The 19,699-nt window shown below is 37.8% G+C and overlaps 1 protein-coding gene across 2 annotated transcripts in view; it reads left to right on the top strand.

Moving 5' to 3' along the window:
- LOC101349253 (lanosterol 14-alpha demethylase) overlaps positions 1 to 19,693 on the top strand; it is a 20,499-nt gene extending 806 nt beyond the window's left edge. Inside the window, exons 2-10 of one of the 2 annotated variants that reach the window (XM_004389649.3) lie at positions 1,466 to 1,564; positions 4,130 to 4,306; positions 6,188 to 6,314; positions 7,999 to 8,173; positions 12,147 to 12,266; positions 12,683 to 12,878; positions 14,933 to 15,028; positions 15,578 to 15,746; positions 19,211 to 19,465. In XM_004389649.3, coding sequence (XP_004389706.1) covers positions 1,466 to 1,564; positions 4,130 to 4,306; positions 6,188 to 6,314; positions 7,999 to 8,173; positions 12,147 to 12,266; positions 12,683 to 12,878; positions 14,933 to 15,028; positions 15,578 to 15,746; positions 19,211 to 19,389 — 1,338 coding nt within the window. In that variant the 3' untranslated portion in view covers positions 19,390 to 19,465. Of the gene's footprint in view, positions 1 to 1,465; positions 1,565 to 4,129; positions 4,307 to 6,187; positions 6,315 to 7,998; positions 8,174 to 12,146; positions 12,267 to 12,682; positions 12,879 to 14,932; positions 15,029 to 15,577; positions 15,747 to 19,210 lie in introns of both variants that reach the window. The other variant, XM_023724647.1, reaches the window with a different exon arrangement.
- The last annotated feature ends 6 nt before the right edge of the window (positions 19,694 to 19,699 follow it).

Below are 19,699 nucleotides of genomic sequence, written 5' to 3'. Positions count from 1 at the left end.
GAGTGGCGGCCGTCGCCCTGGCTGTTGCACTGAGCACCCTGGTGACTGCTGGCCGCCGTCATGGCGGTGGAGGCCTTGGTGGGGGCCCTGATGGCGGTGCTCTTGACAGCATTGGCCCTTGTGGCCGTCATCCTGGTGGCCGCCCTTGTGTGGTTCAGTGCCTTGTGGGCTGTGACACTGCCCCTAATGGCGATTTATATCAGTATTAGGGAGATACATTCTGTTTGGTAGACTGGGAGTGACTGCAGTATTGTGGGGGCCTTCCTATGATGGTAATAAAATATCAGTTTCTCTAACTTAATGGCTTTATTGACCATTGGCTTTATATCCCCAAAATATATTTGATGAATGCATCTTTCACCATTCAACTTTTTAAAAATACTCTTTTGCTGACAATGGAATCTACAAACTAATTGACCAAGTAGCTCTTAAACCATAACAGGCGTAAGACAAAGTTATTATTTTGCCTACACATGGGATTTTTGAGAAAACAATCATCTGTCTTTAGAAAGAAAAAGGTACACTTTAGTGGTTTAAGATCATTACTATTATCTGAGGAGTAGTGTGAGTCTGTGGTGCTCCTTTCTATTTGAGACCACCAAAAATATGAAGAATTTTATCCTTTTTCATCATTGCAAGTTTGATTTCCAGGAGACTTAATGCTGCAATCTCCAAGTCTCATTTTGGGATATATAAAATACCTTTTATGGTGAGTGCTGGAGAGTTCCTGCTAGAGCTGATCTACTCTCTCATTTCTCTTTAAAACCAGAGGATCTTGTTCATTTACAGTGAGAGAAGCATGAGATGCTTTTGTTTACTGTTAAATGTAGCTTCTTAAACATTTTCCCTTTTTTCTACACCGCAAATTACTGTTTCTCTTTTTCTATACCTCCTTTAGGCAAGATTTTGGGATTAAAATTGTGCGTGGTAGTAGAAACCAAAGGAGCTCTGGTGGCACAGTCGTTAAAGCAATCGACTGCTAACCAAAAGGTCCAGCCACTAGGTGGGAGACAGATGTGGCAGTCTGCTTCTATAGAGATTTACAGCCTAGGAAACCCTATGGGGTCACTATGAATTGGAATTGACTCGACAGCAGTGGGTGGGTGAGAGTAAAAACCACTGGTACAGAAACTATAGTTTGATGTTTCTGTTATTTGCTACTGATTGTTAGAAAAGTTGGAGCCATCAATAGTATTGTGCATTTTCTGGACAGTGTCCAGTGTCTAAAATTACAAAGTCTTCGTGTTTGTCTAGTTGTTTATCCTGTACCTCTTTTTGAGCTTCTATTCTTTTTACTGTGGCTACTCTCAAGATACTTGTAATTTGGCTATTCTTGTTATTTTTCTATTTTGTTTTTTGGTAACTTTCTTTAATATTAATGGCAAATTTCATTTCAGATATACTGGATTTCTCTCTTAAAATGAAATAAGAACTGAAAGTTTTTTTTGTTTGTTTTCTCTTGCAGAAAAGTCCACCATACATTTTGTCTCCAATTCCATTCCTTGGACATGCAATAGCATTTGGGAAAAGTCCAATTGAATTCCTAGAAAATGCATATGAGAAGGTAAGTACTAATTTAGAGTACTTTTCAAATGTGTCTTAGTTTCCTAGTCCTGCTGTAACAGAAATTCCACAAGTGAGTGACTTTAAAGAACAGAAATGTATTTTCTCAGAATTCTGGAGGGTAAAAGTCCAAATCAGAGTCTCCAATGTGGGATTCCTTCCTTGTCGGTAGCCCCAGGTGTTCCTTGGTTCCTTGGCAATTCTCACATAGCATCTGTCTTCCCTCATGTGTTTGTACATGTCTCTGTGTCTATGCTGCTCTTTATATAACTTAGAAGTGATTAGGTTTAGGGTCTACCCTACAGTGGTATGACCTCAACTGATTGACTCTAATGCATTAGGGGAAGTAATTATATTATATTACATTACATTACATCCACAGGTATGTTGTTGTTGTTAGTTGCCATTGAATTTATTCCAACTCATGGAGATCCCATGTGTTACAGAGTAGAACTGCTCCACAGGGTTTTCTTGGCTGTAATTAAGAGAAGCAGATCGCCAGGCCTTTTCTTCTGTGGTACCTCTGGGTGGGTTCGAACTGCCAACATTTAGGTTAGCAGTCGAGCGTAAACTGTTTGTACCACATAGGGACCTTTTTTAAAGATTACAGCCTCTTCATCAATAAATTCATGTCACTAATCCAATGAACATGACCTCTCAGCTATATTCTTCACTGATAACCATTGCCTGCTTCTTAAAATACCCACTTCCTATAGCTTTTATCTTGTTTTTTTTCCTATCTCTTTGACTGCTTTTTTTATAGCTCATTTGTGGGCTTATATCTGGCCACTGAGTTTTGGGGTTCTCTGAGGTTCAGTCCTTGGTCTTCCGCTAGTCTCATCCTTTATTCTTTCCTAGGCAGTCTCATCCATACTTATAACTTCAATTACTAGATGACACCAAGTTAATTTCTCCAGCTCAGGTCTCTTCTCTGAGTTCCAGACCAACTCTCAAACTCTGAAGTGACTGTTTCTTGGTTGTCTCAAAGGCATTTGAAATCCAACTTTTCTAAAGTCTTAACGCCTGATTTTTCTCTCCCCAGTCTTGGTTGTCCTATTGTGTTCTCGTTCTCTCTTTCTAAACACTACCATCACTCATACAGTTTTGTAAAGCACCAGAAGCCTAAAATTTATTCTTGATACTTCCCTATTCCTCATTATCAATCCATGGCCAAGCATGCAGATTCTGTCTCAAAATCATTTAGTATCTGTTTGCTTCTGTCTCCACTACCCCACCATTGCCTTATACCAAGCGTTCATCATTAGGTTCTCACAATAGGCTCTAACTGGTCCTCTGACATCCCTTCTGCCCCCATTTCTCCATCCTCTCCACATAGCAGGCAAGAATTTGTCTTTTTAAATACACCTAGATTAGTGTGTCTTTCCATGCAGTTTTAAACTCTTCCATGGCTTCACATTGCTTGCAAGTAAAAAAATTTCTTAATGTGGTCTGTGAGGCTCTGCATGGTCTAGGTCCTGCCTGCCTCTCAACCCTCATCTAGCCTCATTCTCCCCTTCGTTTTCTCTCACCTTTAGGACCTTTGTGCATGCTTGGCCATCAAGCTAATTCCTACTCATCTTTTAGGTTTCAGCTCAGGTGTCTCTTCCTCTCTCAAGTTGTCTCCCTTTTGCAGATTCTCTCATCACAGAGTTGCTCATTGTGTAATACCTGTCACATTTGCAGTTTCACATTTGCAGAGCCCTGGTAGTGCAGTGGTTAAGCTCTTGGCCACTAACTGCAAGGTCAGTGGTTTGAACCCATTAGTGGCTCTCCAGGAGAAAAGACCTGGTATTCTGCTCCCATAAAGATTGTAGCCTAGGAAACCCTATGGGGCAGTTCTACTCTGTCCTGTAGGGTCACTATAAGTCAGAATCAACTTGACAACACTATGTGATTTTTGAGTAATTTGCATCTTTTCCAATAGACTAAGCTTCATGAGACAGGGACAGTGTATCCCCAGAGCCTGCCTCGCCCAGTTAGTCTTAAATAATAATCAGAAAACTGCAAGGGAAGCATTTTATACCAAAGCATGTTAGCAAGTATAATAAATGAAACCACTCATTATTGGTGAGAACATGGTAAAACTGATACTAAATAAACTTCTGGTGTTCTCATATAGCAAGCAGTATAAAAGTGATGATATCCTTTGGCTACTCCTGTAAATTTATTTTTAACTAAAGAAAAAAATTCTGTAGTCTCAGAGATGTTCATTGTAGAATTATCTGTAATAAGTAAAAAAAACTGACAAGTCAGTCATATATACAATAATAGAATAGTTCAGTAAATTGACATTATGGCGTTTTGTAAAATATAGAAAATATTTTCAATGTAAACAGTGAAAAAACAGAAATTGTACTTACACTACAGTTGCAACTAGGTGAGCATAATAAAAAATTTGGACAAAGACTAGAGAGAGGGAGCATGGCAAAATGAAAAGGATTGCATTAAGATTTATGAATGTTTTATTTTTTCAAAAACACAGGATCTTGGTTTTAAAAAATGAGAGCCTTAATGCTATGTTTTTTTTTTTTTTTTTTAACACCACTGTGGATACTTTTCTCTCTAGTATGGACCTGTATTTAGTTTTACCATGGTGGGCAAGACGTTTACTTACCTTCTGGGGAGCGATGCTGCTGCACTGCTTTTTAATAGTAAAAATGAAGATCTGAACGCAGAAGATGTCTACCGTCATCTGACAACGCCTGTTTTTGGAAAGGGAGTTGCATACGATGTGCCTAATCCAGTACGTGACACACTGTTGAAGACAGATCTCTACTGTAACAATTATAGCTAGTAATGTAAATATTATAAATTTAGAATGTAGAAACAATATATTTCTTGGTTTAAAAATCTGAAGAGTCACGCGAAATTTAGGAGAAGAGAAGCCATGGGTGACTGACAAGGAATGGACATTTTGTTTTATAATGGCTGGCTTGGAGGGCTAAGCAGTTATAAAGACTTTCTATACAGATAAATAGAATGAATGGTAACTTAGCATATTGGAATTTGATTTGAGCAGGTAACTAGAAAATCCTATTATTTTACCGAAAGGGCTTCCTGCTTACCTACTCCTGCCTGAAATTCTAGCATAAGAGCTCTTTTGAGTTAGGGATTCCAAGCTATAGAACTCCTCTTTTAAAATGCAGCTCCTTTGGGTATGAGTATGTTTCTGTGATTTTTTGTTTTCCCCCCAGAAGTCAAATACTAAAGTGATGTAAGTTGATCTAGAACACAGTAGGTAATTGACCCAGCTGCTTGGTATGGACTTTCGATGTGTCACTAGTGTCACTGTTAAAAGTTGACATAAGTGTTTATTCTGGGAATGCGCAAGGGTGGGGAGGTTCAGGGAGAGGAGGGGAAGTGGCTTTCCTTAAGGCCAAAAGCAAGGGTCTGGAAAATTTCTCTGTTCGAATGTCTATTTATTTATTCATAAAGCTTATCAGAGTCGTAAAGTACAAATGACCTGAAGTGTTAAAACCATTACTTGTTTTAGTGTGAATTTATTTTCTTCAGATTATTAAACTTCTGTAGTATCATTGAGGAATGTTGTTTATTTGGGAGTAGAATGGGAGAATATGTGAAAGAGTATAAAAATAATATTAAAGCATAATGGACCTTTGGGTGAATGAGTTGGCATCTTGATTGAGTTGGAAGGCTTGACTGAGTTGGATAACCAGAAATAGAAAAGGAAGTCCTGGAGTCAGGAGTGGGAAAAGGGTATATAGGATGGAAGGCAGCAGGTAGGATTCCTAATTTGTCATCGGTCTAGGGCCCTGGCAGCAGGTGCCTTCTACATGTTACTTCAAATATGTGCAAAAAAGCTGTAAGTTTTCCATATCTGGTGCACTTTAAAAAAAAAAATTTTTTTTTAATCGTACTTTAGATGAAGGTTTACAGAACAAATAGTTTCTCATTAAATGGTTAGTACACATGTTGTTTTATGACACTGGTTAACAACCACACAACATGTCAACACTCTCCCCTCTTGACCTTGGGTTCCCTATGACCAGCTTTCCTGTCCCCTCCTGCCTTCTAGTCCTTGTCCCTGGGCTATTGTGCCCATTAGTCTCATTTTATGGGGCTTGTCTAATCTTTGGCTGAACGGTGAACCTCAGGAGTGACTTCATTACTGAGCTAAAAGGGCATCTGGGGGCCATACTCTCGGGGTTTCTCCAGTCTCTGTCAGCCGGTAAGTCTGGTCTGTTTTTGTGAGTTAGAATTTCGTTCTCATTTTTTTCCAGCTCTGTCCGGAACCCTCTGTTGTGATCCCTGTCAGAGCAGTCAGTGTTGGTAGCCGGGCACTGTCTAGCTGTACTGGACTCAGTCTTGTGGAGGCTGTGGTAGTTGTGGTCCATTAGTCCTTTGGACTCATCTTTCCCTTGTGTTTGTTTTCTTCATTCTCCCTTGCTCACAAACGGGTGAGACCAGTGGATTATCTTAGATGGCTGCTCGCAGGCTTTTAAGACCCCGGATGCTATTCTCTGGTGCACTTTTTGACAAGGTTTAATTTTTTTAATTATTCAGTAAGTTGTTTTCATTGTGAGTTACAGTTATGGTAATCCAGATGGATCTTGTGATAAAACAAAAATGTGTTGTAATGCTGTACATCCTTAATTTCTTGAAGGTTTTCTTGGAGCAGAAGAAAATGTTAAAAACTGGTCTCAACATAGCCCACTTTAGACAGCATGTTTCTATAATTGAAAAAGAAACAAAGGAATACTTTGAAAGTTGGGGAGAAAGTGGAGAAAAAAGTAAGTGGAGGAAAAAACATTTTGCATTTGTCCTAATATTTCTGTTTTTCTGTGAATAGAAATGTAAGTTTGTGTGTGTGTATAAAATAAGCTACAATGCATGTAAAACCACCTTGGATGTAATGAAAGGAGCATGTTATAATTACCGTGGAGTTAAAAAAAAAAACCTGAGAGTAAGTGATTATTTCTGCTCACTTAGCAAAACCCTAAAATAGGTTAACATGCATATTATTCAGCTTATCTGTGCAAGGGATATAGAAACAATTCAAGATTAAATTTTGAAATAAGCTGAAGGTAAGAATTGGTGCCAGGTCACTTTAAGATAATAAGTAAAAATTAAAAAAATTACCCCCAATGAGCAAGTAAAATTTCCAGCAGTTTAATTATACAGGTAGTGCCTTTTTTATCTAGTATTGTATGAGACTGATTTGTCAAAAAAAAAATTTAAATAACATAAACTTGTTCTTCCACCAAAAGTTTGATTTTGGCCATTTCCGATAGAAATCTTTTAAAACGTATTATGTGCTTTCTTATGTTATATAGAGAGTATATTGAGTGTAACTTGACATTCAATTTACAAGTGGATGTGGATGTACTGTGAACCTAGCCTTTATGCTGGATTGCAATAAGTATTGCCTTCAGAGGCAATTGCCATGCCCATAGCAGGAAGCAACATCTGCCCACAGGGTAGCAGGACCTCTGTGTAGGTCACCACATTCTGAGTGTGATCTTCAGTTTTTATAAAAGGTCCAGAAACTCAGTTTTAATTTTAGTATACCTAAAGCTGATATCATACACTTTTAACCATACAAGAAGCTGATATGTAAACTTGAATGCTGATTAAATAAATACAAGTGAGACATACTTGTACATCAAGAAGACCAGAATATTTGCTGATCTTCCCTTTACTGGAAAATCTAACTGAAAAGCCAAATGATAATTGGAAGTTTATTTGAGAGCATGGAATTAAAGAAGAGAGAATTGGATGATCTTTATGACTTCTGAGTGTCATCATCAATATGTGCTTTGCTTGTCTGACGCATCTGCCTCCACTGCGGGAAATACCAGTGGGTGATTAGTTACGGTTTTCTTTTACATATGGTCAAGGCTTCAATTTTTAGTCTTGATCTTCCTGCTTTTGACCTGTGAGATCATCCTATCTTTAATTTTTGGATGTCCATTCCTTGGGAAGCACCTCATTATTGCTCTCATATGTACTAAATAGCCTTAGACTTATAACTTATTGAGTTCTCTGTTTCATTTTATGTTTGTCTCTGTACCAGGCTGTTGGTGGCTGCTGTTATTGTACCTGCTTCTAGCAGCCAGCCCACTTGCCGTAATTCCTTTTGCTGCTTTTGATATACTGTAGCCTAGCAGTCAGATAACCACATTCATTTTTGTCTTTTCAAGATGAAGAAGGGCTCCTTAGAACATGGCCTTTGTGGCATCTGTTTTAGCTGCCCAGAGTGGTGGAGTGCTTCCTGTCATTTGGTTTATTGGCTTTCTTCAGTGTTCTGCAACATGTGTGTCTGTAGACTTTTTTTGTTATATGAATAGGATCTTGTTGGTTCCAGTTAAGTTTTGGTCTCAATTTTTTTTCAAAATGCTTTTATATTACCAAGAAGACAGAATGTTTTAAAATAATTTTTTTGAACAATAATGGGAGTGATCTTTTCCCCCTTAGATTTGTTTGAAGCTCTTTCTGAGCTAATAATTTTAACAGCTAGCCATTGTTTACATGGAAAGGAAATCAGAAGTCAACTCAATGAGAAGGTGGCACAGCTGTATGCAGATTTGGATGGAGGTTTTAGCCACGCAGCCTGGCTGTTGCCCAGTTGGCTGCCTTTGCCAAGTTTCAGGTATGGAACTTATCAACAAATCAAGATATTATACTTGGTTATTTAACTTTGCATAATTACTGTAGTGTTGGTATGCTTTGCTTTAACAAACTTAAAAATTAAACTAATTGTTATAGATTGAATTGTGTCTCCCCAAAATATGTGTCAACTTGGCTAGGCCATGATTTCCAATCATGTGTGGTTGTCCTCCATTTGTGATCTAATGTAATTATTCTCCATTTTGTGATATGTTGTAAATCCTAACCTCTGTGGGGTCGATTTTGACTCTATAGGACAGAGTAGAACTGCCCCATACGGTTTGCAGGTAGCAGCTGGTAGATTCGAACTGCTGACTTTTTGGTTAGCAGCCAAATACTTAACCACTGCATCACCAGGGCTTTGTGTTTTTTTATGTTAATGAGGCAGGATTAGGGTAGGGTGTATCTTTTTTTTTTTTTTAATTGTAGTACTTTAAGTGAAAGTTTACAATTCAAGTTAGTCTCTCATACAAAAATTTATACATACATTGTTATGTGACCCTAATTGCTCTCCCTATACTGTGACAGCACATTCCTCCTATCCACCCCTGATTTCCTGTGTCCATTCAGCCAGCTGCTGACCCTCTCTGCCTTCTTATCTCACTTCCAGACAGGAGCTGCCCATTTAGTCTCAGGTATCTACTTGAGCTAAGAAGCACACTCTTTGCGGATATCATTTTATGTCCCATAGTCAGTCTAATCTCTGACTGAAGAGTTGGCCTCGGGAATGGTTTTAGTGCTGGGTTGACAGATTCGGGGGGCCATGCTTTCTGGGGTTCCTCAAGTCTCAGACCATTTTAAGTCTGGTCTTTTTACTAGAATTTGAGTTCTGCGCCCTACTTTTCTTTATGTTGTGTTCCCTGTGAGGGTGGTCATTGGTGGTAGCTGGGCACCATCTAGTTCTTCTGGTCTCGGGCTGATGCAGTCTCTAGTTTATGTGGCCCTTTCTCTTGGGCTAATGCTTTCCTTGTGACTTTGGTGTTCTTCATTCTCCTTTACTTCAGGTGGGTTGGGACCCACTGATGCATCTTAGATGGCTGCTTGCTAGCTTTTAAGACCCTAGACGCCACTCACCAAAGTAGGAAGCAGAACATTTTCTTAATAAACTTTGTTATGCCAGTGGACCTAGATGTCCTGGGTAGGGTGTATCTTGAGTCACCACCTTACAAGAGGGTGTGGCCCAAGTCATGCCCTTACTCAAATCACAGCTTTCCTTGAGTCACAGCTTTTTATCTTACAAGAGATAAAAGGAGAGAGAAGCAAGCAGAGACAGGGGACCTCACCACCAGGATGAAAAAAGAGCTGGGAACAGAACATGTCCTTTAGACTTGAGGCCCCTGCACTGAGAACCTCCTAGACACAGGAGAAAGAGAACTGTAACACCAGAGATGACACAAGTGGTGAGAAGCAGCAGCAGTGAACTGGCAGCAGCAGAACCAGGAGACTGGCAGGAGATGGCGCAGTGAGTGTGCCAACCCACAGAACGAGAGAGCTAGCCTTTGGGCAGGAGGCTTGCTGGCAGAGGAGTTACCTCCAGGCACTTGTTGGTGGACTCAAGGAGCTAGAAAACTTGCCTTTGGGCCAAGGCTCACTGGTGGAGTAGGGTGCCTCTGGGCACTTATCAGTAGAGCTGAAGAGCTTTGTAACACTTGCTCAAGCAGGGCAGGGGCTGGGCTGAGGGGCTGAGGGCCTAGAAAGAGAGGCCTGCCTGCAGGCATGACTGAGAAACTGTCCAAGGAACGCAGGGCCCACAGATGCTGAAAGGAGAAAAAAACCTTCCTCTAGAGCTAACAGAAAGAGAAAGCCTTCCCGTAGAGCCAGCGCCCTGAATTTGGACTGCTAGCCTCCTAAACTGTGAGAAAATAAATTTGTGTGGTAAAGCTGCCTACTTGTATTTCTGTTATGGCAGCACTAGATAACTAAGACACTAGTAAACAAATTGGGAGTGATTATGAACCCCCGTCATAGAAGAATTCATTATAGGTTTTTTTAATATAGTTAGCTCATTTAAGGTAAGTTTTAGTTTAATAAGAATGTCATTTATTGTCCACCTATTTTAATATTTTAAAACCTACTTGTCTCACATACCCGTTGTACTTAGTAAAGCCTCTGTCTTTACCTAAAAGTGGCACAGCCCTCTCAGCATTTGTTTGAAACAGTCTTTCACTGTTTTGTGCTGTATTGTGAAATTTCTTTGTCTTGAAGTATTAGTGCTTGTATTTAATTTTCTATTTGTATCTTTGCTAACTGTACTGTGATTTCCTTAAGGGCAGGGGTTGTCTCTGATTCAAAAAAGTCTTGCTCATAGGAGTTGACATGTAGTTTAGAGTCTTGCATATTAGTAGGCTCTCTGTACCTTTGTTGATTCATTTCTGCACAGTCAGGGATGGAAAGAAGTTAAATTGGTACCTCGTTTCTCTTCTATTTTTGCCTCCTCTATCCCTGGTGGCATAGTGGTTAAGAGCTACGGCTGCTAACCAAAAGGTTGGCAGTTCAAATCTACCAGCTGCTCCTTGGAAACCCTATGGGGCAGTTCTTCTCTGTCCTGTAGGGTCGCTATGAGTTGGAGTTGACTCTACAGCAATGGATTTGGTTTGTTTTTTTTATTTAGTTACAGAATAAAAAAGGGGTAGGAGTAAAAGCGGGAGCCAGGAGAGGTTCCATGGAGTTATCTGGAATTCATACTATCTTGTAAGGAGATTCACAGTTTCCAAACTGCTTTCATACATCTTATGTTGGAACACCCAGCACAGTACTTGGTCCATAGTGAATTCTCCATAAATGTGCTTCAAACCTATTTCTCCTGCCCTGTCTTCTGAATGAAGTTATAGTTCCTGAGCTTGGTATGATAAGCCCAGTTGTTCTCTGTTTACCCAAGCCAACTGATTTAACCAAATTATTCCATTCACTTCTTAAACTTAAAAAACACCAAACCTATTGCTGTGGATTCCAACTCATAGTGACCCTGCAGGACAGAGTAGAACTGCCCCAAAGGGTTGTCAAGCCTAAATCTTTATAGGAGCAGACTGCCACATCTTTCTCCCACAGAGCAGCTGGTGGGTTTGAACCACCAACCTTTCGGTTAGCAGTCGAGCACCCTAACCACTGCACCACCAGGGCTCCCTACTTTTTTAAATAGGCCTTGTGTTTTCCTGGTTCTGCTGTGTTCATACTCTTAAGCTTCAATGTCTTCTTTCATTCTGTGCATATTATCTTGGTTGGTCATCAGTAACAGTCTTGAAAATGAAGTAGGGCAAGAATTTTTATTAGGAGGCTTAAGAATGGGGCTTGGGAGTCAGGCTGCCTGGTTTTAAATTCCAGCTCCACTGCTCCCTGGCTATTGGGGATAATCAATAGTATTTACCTCACAGAAGGTTAAAGAGAGTAACTAATGTTAAACACTTAACACACAGTACTTGTTACAAAGTAAGCACCCAACTTTAAAGGTATAGTTTTGTAACTTGAAGCTTGTTTTCTGACTCGCCTAGTAGTTTTTACTCCTGCAAAACTATGTTATCTTAGAAAATGAAGAGGAGAATCTAGCGCTATAGAAGAACCAGAGGTATTCTCCTGCTTCAAGAGTTGATTTGGTTAAAATCAGAATTTCATGTTAAAAGAATGTTCTACTTTCTGTTGAACTAGATAATGTTTCTAAAGAAATAATCATTTGAGTCTTATTTGTTTTAGGCCTTTAGTTAGAAGACAGACAGTGTGTTAAGCATTGGGCATATAAATGTTAAAACATTGTTATTACCCATAAGGAACATAGAAATTATATCAGATAAGCTTTTCATGACTTGTTTTATCTTTTGATTCTGAGTTTTTTGTCAGTTATTTGAGTCATTAAAGTTAATTAAATAAGGTTGTTTTAAGATAGGTCTTGGTTATTTTCAAATAATTTGATGCTAGAAACTGTTGCTTATTTAAAGAAAATAATTTTCATCTTTGAATTACAGACGCAGGGACAGAGCTCATCGAGAGATCAAGAATATTTTCTATAAGGCAATCCAGAAACGCAGACAGTCAGGAGAAAAAATTGATGACATTCTCCAAACTTTACTAGATTCTACATACAAGTAAGAGCTGTTCAGATAAAATATTAAGCTGAAGCAGGAAATTACATGTTAAAACACAGTTAAATAATATTCTCAGTTAAAAAATTATACTGGTAAAACAAGTTGGTAGCTATGACCTTTGGATTTTATAAATGGAGGAGACTTACATTGCTGGAGTCCCATTCCTTACTGCAATCCCAGTGACTGGACGTGGTAGAAAGTTTGCCAGTAAACTGGCAGTGAAGTCTTCTGTAATCAAAACCATTAGTTTCTATTGGTTTCTCTCTTTTCCTTAAGGAAAAAAAAAATCTGACTTGTGATAGGCAAATGGGAGAGATAATTATTTCTGAAAAATTCATTCATTCTGACGCTTTATTGAAATGTTAGGCATGAAATGTGTCTGCCAAAATGTTAAATGTGTGTGGTTCACCCCCTAGGGATGGGCGTCCTTTGACAGATGATGAAGTAGCAGGGATGCTTATTGGACTGCTCTTGGCAGGGCAGCATACATCCTCAACTACTAGTGCTTGGATGGGCTTCTTTTTGGCCAGAGACAAAACACTTCAAGAAAAATGTTATTTAGAACAGAAAACAGTCTGCGGAGAGGATCTGTGTCCTTTAACTTATGACCAGGTTTGTTCAGTTTTCAGTTTCTTTGCAACCTTACTGCTCTGAGTATCTTTGAGTGGCTATTTCTTAAGTGGGGTAATTTGAGGTTTTCTATACAGTATAGATTAAATTGCTTAACTTCCATACTTTTAGAGAATTCCCCACAACTCTCCCTGAGATGTCTGAATTAATTTGTCCATCAAACTTTTATCAGATGTGTTTGGGTTTGGTGCCTTAGAGATCTTTGAGGTTTCTTCCTTGGTACAAACTTCCTCCACTTGAAAGTCTGGCTTCTGAGAATAGAGGATACTATGTGTGTGTTGTGTGTCTTATGAAGTATAGAAGACTCTGAATTACTCAGAATCCTACGTGCCCAGAATGGCATGTGCATTGCTTCCATGCATGGTTTCAAAAGTGGTATGATAGTAGGGTACCCAGTTTGCTGAGCTGTAAAGAAGAGACAAGACCTCACTGTACAACCTAGAATTCCGTCTTGGAAGCACACACTGGTCAAACCCTCTTCCTGTTACCTTTTTTTTTTTTTTTTGGTCCTTTATTTTATTACCATGGCATCTTACATTGATTGATTTTCAGATGTTAAATCTTGCATTCCTGGGATAAATCCTGTTGGCTATAGTTTATAACCTTTTTTATGTATTTCTGGACTCATTTTTCTAGTGTTTTGTGGATGCTTTTTGCATCAGTATTCATAAGGGATATTGTTCGTAGATTTATTGTGATGTCTTTGGTTTTGGTAACAGGATAATACTGACTTCATAGAATGAGTAGGAAAGTATTGCCTCTTTTTATATTTTTTAGAAAGATTTGTGAAGGATTGGTGTTAATCCTTCTTTACCTGTTTGGTAGAATTCACAAGGTGAAGCCATCTTGCCTGGGCTTTTCTTTGTGGGAAGTTTTTTGATTACTAATTTAGTCTCCCTATTGTCTATTTCATTTGTATTTGCTATAATTTTTCTTATTTCCTTTTTTCTGCTTGAATTGGTTGTAATTTGCTCTTCTATTTCTAGTTTCTTAAGGTGGAAGGTTAAGTTATTGAATCGATCTTTTTTCTTTTTTAAGACAGGCAGTCCCTGGGTTACAGATGTCCGACTTACAATTGTACTTGCCCTTTAATGTTCTGTAAATTTGCCCACACTTTGAAACAATTGAACCAAACGCTACTCACAAAAAATTCTTCATCACATTCACCTTCACTTGCTGCACCTGCAGCTTTTAAATCATTGGAAAGGCTTTGAGCCTTTTCTTGCACTAAAGTAGGGCTAAATAAGAACTGTGTGCACCTACTCCAACTTACCTACAAATTTGACTTAAACAGGAGCAGATCTTGTTCGTAACTCAGAGACTGCCTGTATAGGTGTTTACAGCTAAAAATTTGAACACTGCTTTTGCAGTATCCCATAGGTTTGCACTGAGAGAGCTCTGAGTCAGATCAAATCAAGTCGAACCCTGAGAATGGAGCTTTTCAGGGAGCTGCCAGATAGGTCAAATAGTGAGAGGTCTCTGTGTATGGGATTTTGGGGTGCTCCAAGCCTGTTCTGCCTCCTTTAGTAGTTGCTAGGCTGCTGGTTTCACAGCTGCAGTAGTTGCCAGGCTGTTGGTTTGCAAGGTTACCAGGGAGCTGGAGTAGGGGGGATGAGAATGGGGCAAGTTACACACCACAAAACTCACTATTCTCACCAAGATTCAGCTGTTTTACTTGAATAAACTCTGCTTGGAATGTTGGAAGCCTTTGGCTAATTTCCAGAGTTCTGAAGAAGTTTACTTAAGACAGTTTTTGCTGGAAAACTCACTGTTTTTGGAGGAGCAGATTGTTGAAGGTCCTTACTGCACCGTTTTGCAGGGTGATCTCTCTTCCTGTTATCTTGCCCTTCCTTTTTTCCTTGTTGACCATGGACAGTAATGGAACGAGATAATCTCTGCCACCCAGAAGTGGTTACTTCTGCACTTCCACCCAGAATGCAAATAATCTTATACTAACCAAAAGTTCAAAATAATTTTTTATACTGTTGAGGTATGTTAAATATTTATAAAAATCAGAAAATGTTTTCTCTTGTTAGCTCAAGGATCTAAATTTACTTGATCGCTGTATTAAGGAAACATTAAGACTCAGACCTCCAATAATGACCATGATGAGAATGGCCAGAACTCCCCAGGTGAGTCTATGGTCTACATCCCCCCTCCCCTTTTTATATATCAAAAAGAGGATATATAATAGTATCAGAGAATTTTTTTAATTAAAAAGTAAAATAATCATCACCCTTACATAATTTTTAATTTTACATATTGTAAACATATAAATATTTTTATATAATTGCATGCTAGTCTGTTTTATGCATTTTCATTTAACATTTCGGCTTTTCAAATGGAACTCTTTTTCTTCTTCTTGGTGTTAAAGGTAAAATATATTTTTTTGTAAAAAATTCAAATAGTATGGAAGCATACAAACCAGGCTTCCTGAAATTGCTACCCATACCTCCAAGGTATTACGACTGTATTTTCGATTTGTATGTGTAATTCCAACCCAACATCAGGCCATTTGGGAATAATCTTGAATGAAAATAATTTTTAGCTGGCTTAGTCACTGAGCCATTTTTTAAATATATGTGTATCTCATACATATTACTGCTTTGTTACAGAATGATATGATTATTTGAAAGAGTGTTTTTCAGTTATCTGAAGAAATGTGTTGCTTTCATTTGTAGACTGTGGCAGGGTATACCATTCCTCCAGGTCATCAGGTATGTGTGTCTCCCACAGTCAACCAAAGACTTAAAGACTCATGGGTAGAACGTCTGGACTTTAATCCTGATCGCTACTTACAGGACAACCCAGCATCAGGAGAGAAGTTTGCCTATGTGCCATTTGGAGCTGGTAAGACTACATTTTAGATCTTAAATATTTGTCTTGATAACATATTTGTTACTGTGAAAATAATCCATGTGACTTTTATGTACCAACATCTTTCCCTTTACTTATAGGGACATCCCTGCAAATTTTCATAAAAGTAGAATCTTTGGAAGTTGGAAAAAATATTTCATTTGTACTAAAGGGTATAATTTTGTGAATCCTTGTATAGTGCTCAATTACCTTCTAACCTGCCTTGTTTTTTCAGATCCAAATTTTATAGCCCCTTTTCCCCTTATCATAGTATTTAAAGCTCTTTGTGAATTTGTTCTAAAGAATTATTGGAGTTAGCACACTGTTCAGATGATTATTTCAGGCTAATATATAAACAAATTACCAGAATCCCAGAAAAAAGCAAAGGCAGCCTTTTTAAAATTAAAGCTTTTCTGGATTGTTAGTCAACTTTCTGGTTCTCTGTGAATAACCTTATGATAAAATAGTCTTTAAATTTGGGTGAGTTATGCTTAGGTTTACAAACCTGTGCATTTCTAGTAAGATCCTGAAATAATGCAGGCAGATCCTTGTTCCTACAGTAGTATCTGTAACCATAAGTATCCTGTACCTAGATTCAACTATATTCGGTGACTTATTTAGTATTTTCCAAGTAGATCATTTTAGTAGTGGATGACTTTTTTGTCAATGGTCACATTTTCCAAATATAAAGTCTTTTGGGAACTTAATAACTTAGTTTAATAAACAAATTTATTAATACGATATGGAATCCTGGTGGCACAGTGGTTGAGAGCTTGGCTGCTAACCCAAAGGTCAGCAGTTCGAAACCACCAGCCGCTCGTTGGAATCCGTATAGGGCAGTTCTGCTCTGTCCTGTAGCATCAGAATCAACTCGATGTCGATGGCAATGAGTTTTTTTTTTTGTATATAACATAACATAAAGGAATTATAGATTGTAATCATTGGTAGGGGCATTAGTTCTGCTACAAAGAAGGAATCATTTCTAAAATGGTAATTATCTGGCTTCCACTTGAACTTTTCAGATGATTGGTTGCCCACGTACCTTATATGGCAGCTCATTCCATTTTTGGACAGCTTTCATTTTCACAGTATATTGAAACTGAAATCTGTTTCCTTTTAACATCCCATGTACAATTGTTCCTAATTGTGGTCTCTGAAGCTATGTAGTGTATCTCTCTTGAGATACTTGAGTGCAGGTACAGTAAAATCTGTGAAAGCCAGAAACTGTAAGGCAGGAACCTGTCGAAAAAGGAAAACTTGAATATTTTCCATTGAAACAAGTAATAGAAGAGTGGTAAGACTATACTCTGTCAAAGGCGGAAAACTTGCGAGACCCGGAAAAACAAGGCAGACCAGTTGAGTTCTGGCTCTCACAGGTTTCACTGTATAATGTTCCCTCAAATCTTTCTTTCATCATCATATTAAATGTCTCTAATTTTTTGTAATAAATTGTGCTACTTATCTATGTTGGTGCATATAATGTAGTTTATTCATTTTTGTATTACATTTTGTGAATTATCAGTATTTATACATTGTTTTGTTGATTCATAGTTAGAATACTTTGTTGCTATTAAAAATAGTCTTCCTGTAAGCTTCTCCTTAGTTGTTTATATTCAAATATGGACCAATTTGTAAACATGCCTCTAAAATGTGGCTTCTAGAACTTAGTGCCATTATGGGCTGAGCACTTTGCTGAGCACTTTATGCTAATTCTCCCCATTTAATCCTCACCACCACACTACGAGGAAGGTAGTATTATATTCATTTTTCAGAAAGGAAACTAAGGCTTACAGGGATTAACTTTTCTCAGTTCCAGTTTGGCCTGTTATTTTGTGTTCCCTGAAAAGTTATTTTGTTGTTGAGCTGACTACTTTGTGGGGTTTTGATAAGAGGGAGAGGTTGGAAGGTGTGAGTTCTTTCTGGCTCAAATATTTCTAATATGATTTTTTATGAAGTTTATCTCACCTTCTAGTGAACTTTCACCTTTTATGAAGTTTATCTGACCTTTTTAAAAATACAAATTATATTTTATATTATTAAATTTTCTCCAACATAAAATGTTTCCATCAGAAGAATTTTATACCCATATACTCACTACCTAGATTCTTCTATTAACATTTTACTGTACTTGTTTTTTATCACATATATACCCATCCTTCATCTTACTTTTTTTTAGATGCATTTCAAAGTCAATTACACACATCAGTACACTTCCTAAGTACTTCATCATGGTTGTCATTAACTAAAGTTCAGTATTTTTTAGTTATCTTTTGAGATAAAATTTACAATATGCCCAAATCTTGATATTCATTGAATTTTGACAAATGAATACACTTGCATAATTTCAATTGAGTGATTTATTAATTTTTTATGGTTATTGCTTTCTGGTCCTGTCTACCCCAAGTCATGAAGATACTCTCTTTTTCTCCTCTGTTAACATTTGATGGTTTTCACATTTATGTTTTGGTCTGTGCTCCATTTTGAATTAATTTTTGAGTGTGGTGTGAGGTTAAGAATTGGGGTCTTTTTTCCCTCATGTAGATATCTAGTTACTTCAGCATCATGTGTTGAAAAGACTTTCTTTAGTGTCTTTGTTGATAATCAAATAACCATGTAAGTACTTCTGGGCTCATTGTTCCCGCTTGTTGATCATTAAGCGGGTACCACATTGTCTTGGTGGCTGTAGCTTTATAGTAAGTCTTGAAGTTGGACACTTGAAATACCCCAACTTTGTTCTTTTTCAAGGTTCTTTGGCTATCCTAAGTCCTTTGCATTTTTGTATACATTTTAGAATCAGCTTGCAAATTTCTTTGTATATATGACCTTTTGAATTTTTATCTCAGTATATGTATTGCTGTTTTGGGTTTTTGACATCCCTTTTTCCTCTATCAGATATCATTTGTAATAGCATTTCAAGTTTTGATTGGAATATGCATACTGACTTTTAACCAGAGTGTCAAACTGGTTTGTGGCAATTTGCATTTCCACCCCAGATATACTGAATCAGAATCTACTGTTTAACAAAATTCCCAGGTGATTCTTATGTATAACTTCCTGGGAACATGTTAGAAGTGCAAATTCTCAGTGGGGGTTTGAACAGAATGAACCAGTTTGAAGCCCTGCTTTTAACTAGGGCCTTTGAGGGACAGAGCTAAGAATGCTTCTAGTATATTCCCAAACTTGATTACCATACTGTGATTTAAATCTTACATGTATTTAACCTGGATAGATGTTAAATTTCAAGAACAGTAATTGGAAAAGTCATTACATAATTAGTTAAGAGGCTTTTCTCTAAAAACAGACACTGGAAATGTCTACGATTATTTTATATTTATGTATTTTATGTATGTATAGCATCTACTATTCATCTAAACTGTAGATACAGTTTACCACTCTAGGCTAAAAGAAGTGAGAGAGAAGAATTTAAACTGAATCTTACAAAAACTTTTTTTTTTCAGGGCGTCATCGTTGTATTGGGGAAAATTTTGCCTATGTTCAAATCAAGACAATTTGGTCCACTATGCTTCGTTTATATGAATTTGATCTCATTGATGGATATTTTCCCAGTGTGAATTATACAACCATGATTCACACCCCTGAAAACCCAGTTATCCGATACAAACGAAGATCAAAATGAAAAAGGTGGCAAGAACTAATGTGTGAAACATCACTGTCAGCTGCAAAACCATTTACAGATGACGTTTATGAAACAACTCCTAGTGTACTGTTTTTTGAGTGTATAATTTAAAGATAATGGTTTAAGATTTTTACATTTTATTAACTGAATGATTCCACCAATTCTGGTGGTATTTCGAACATTTTCTAATAGTTTATGATGAATACAGTCGTCCCTTGGTAGCTGTGGGGGATTGGTTCCAGGACCCCCACGGATACCAAAATCCGAGGATACTCAGGTCCCTTATATAAAATGGGGTAGTATCTGCATA

The sequence above is a fragment of the Trichechus manatus genome, unplaced genomic scaffold (genome assembly GCF_000243295.1).
Source record: "Trichechus manatus latirostris isolate Lorelei unplaced genomic scaffold, TriManLat1.0 scaffold00253, whole genome shotgun sequence".
NCBI classification, from domain to species: domain Eukaryota; kingdom Metazoa; phylum Chordata; class Mammalia; order Sirenia; family Trichechidae; genus Trichechus; species Trichechus manatus.
This window is presented reverse-complemented; position numbering and strand designations above follow the sequence as displayed.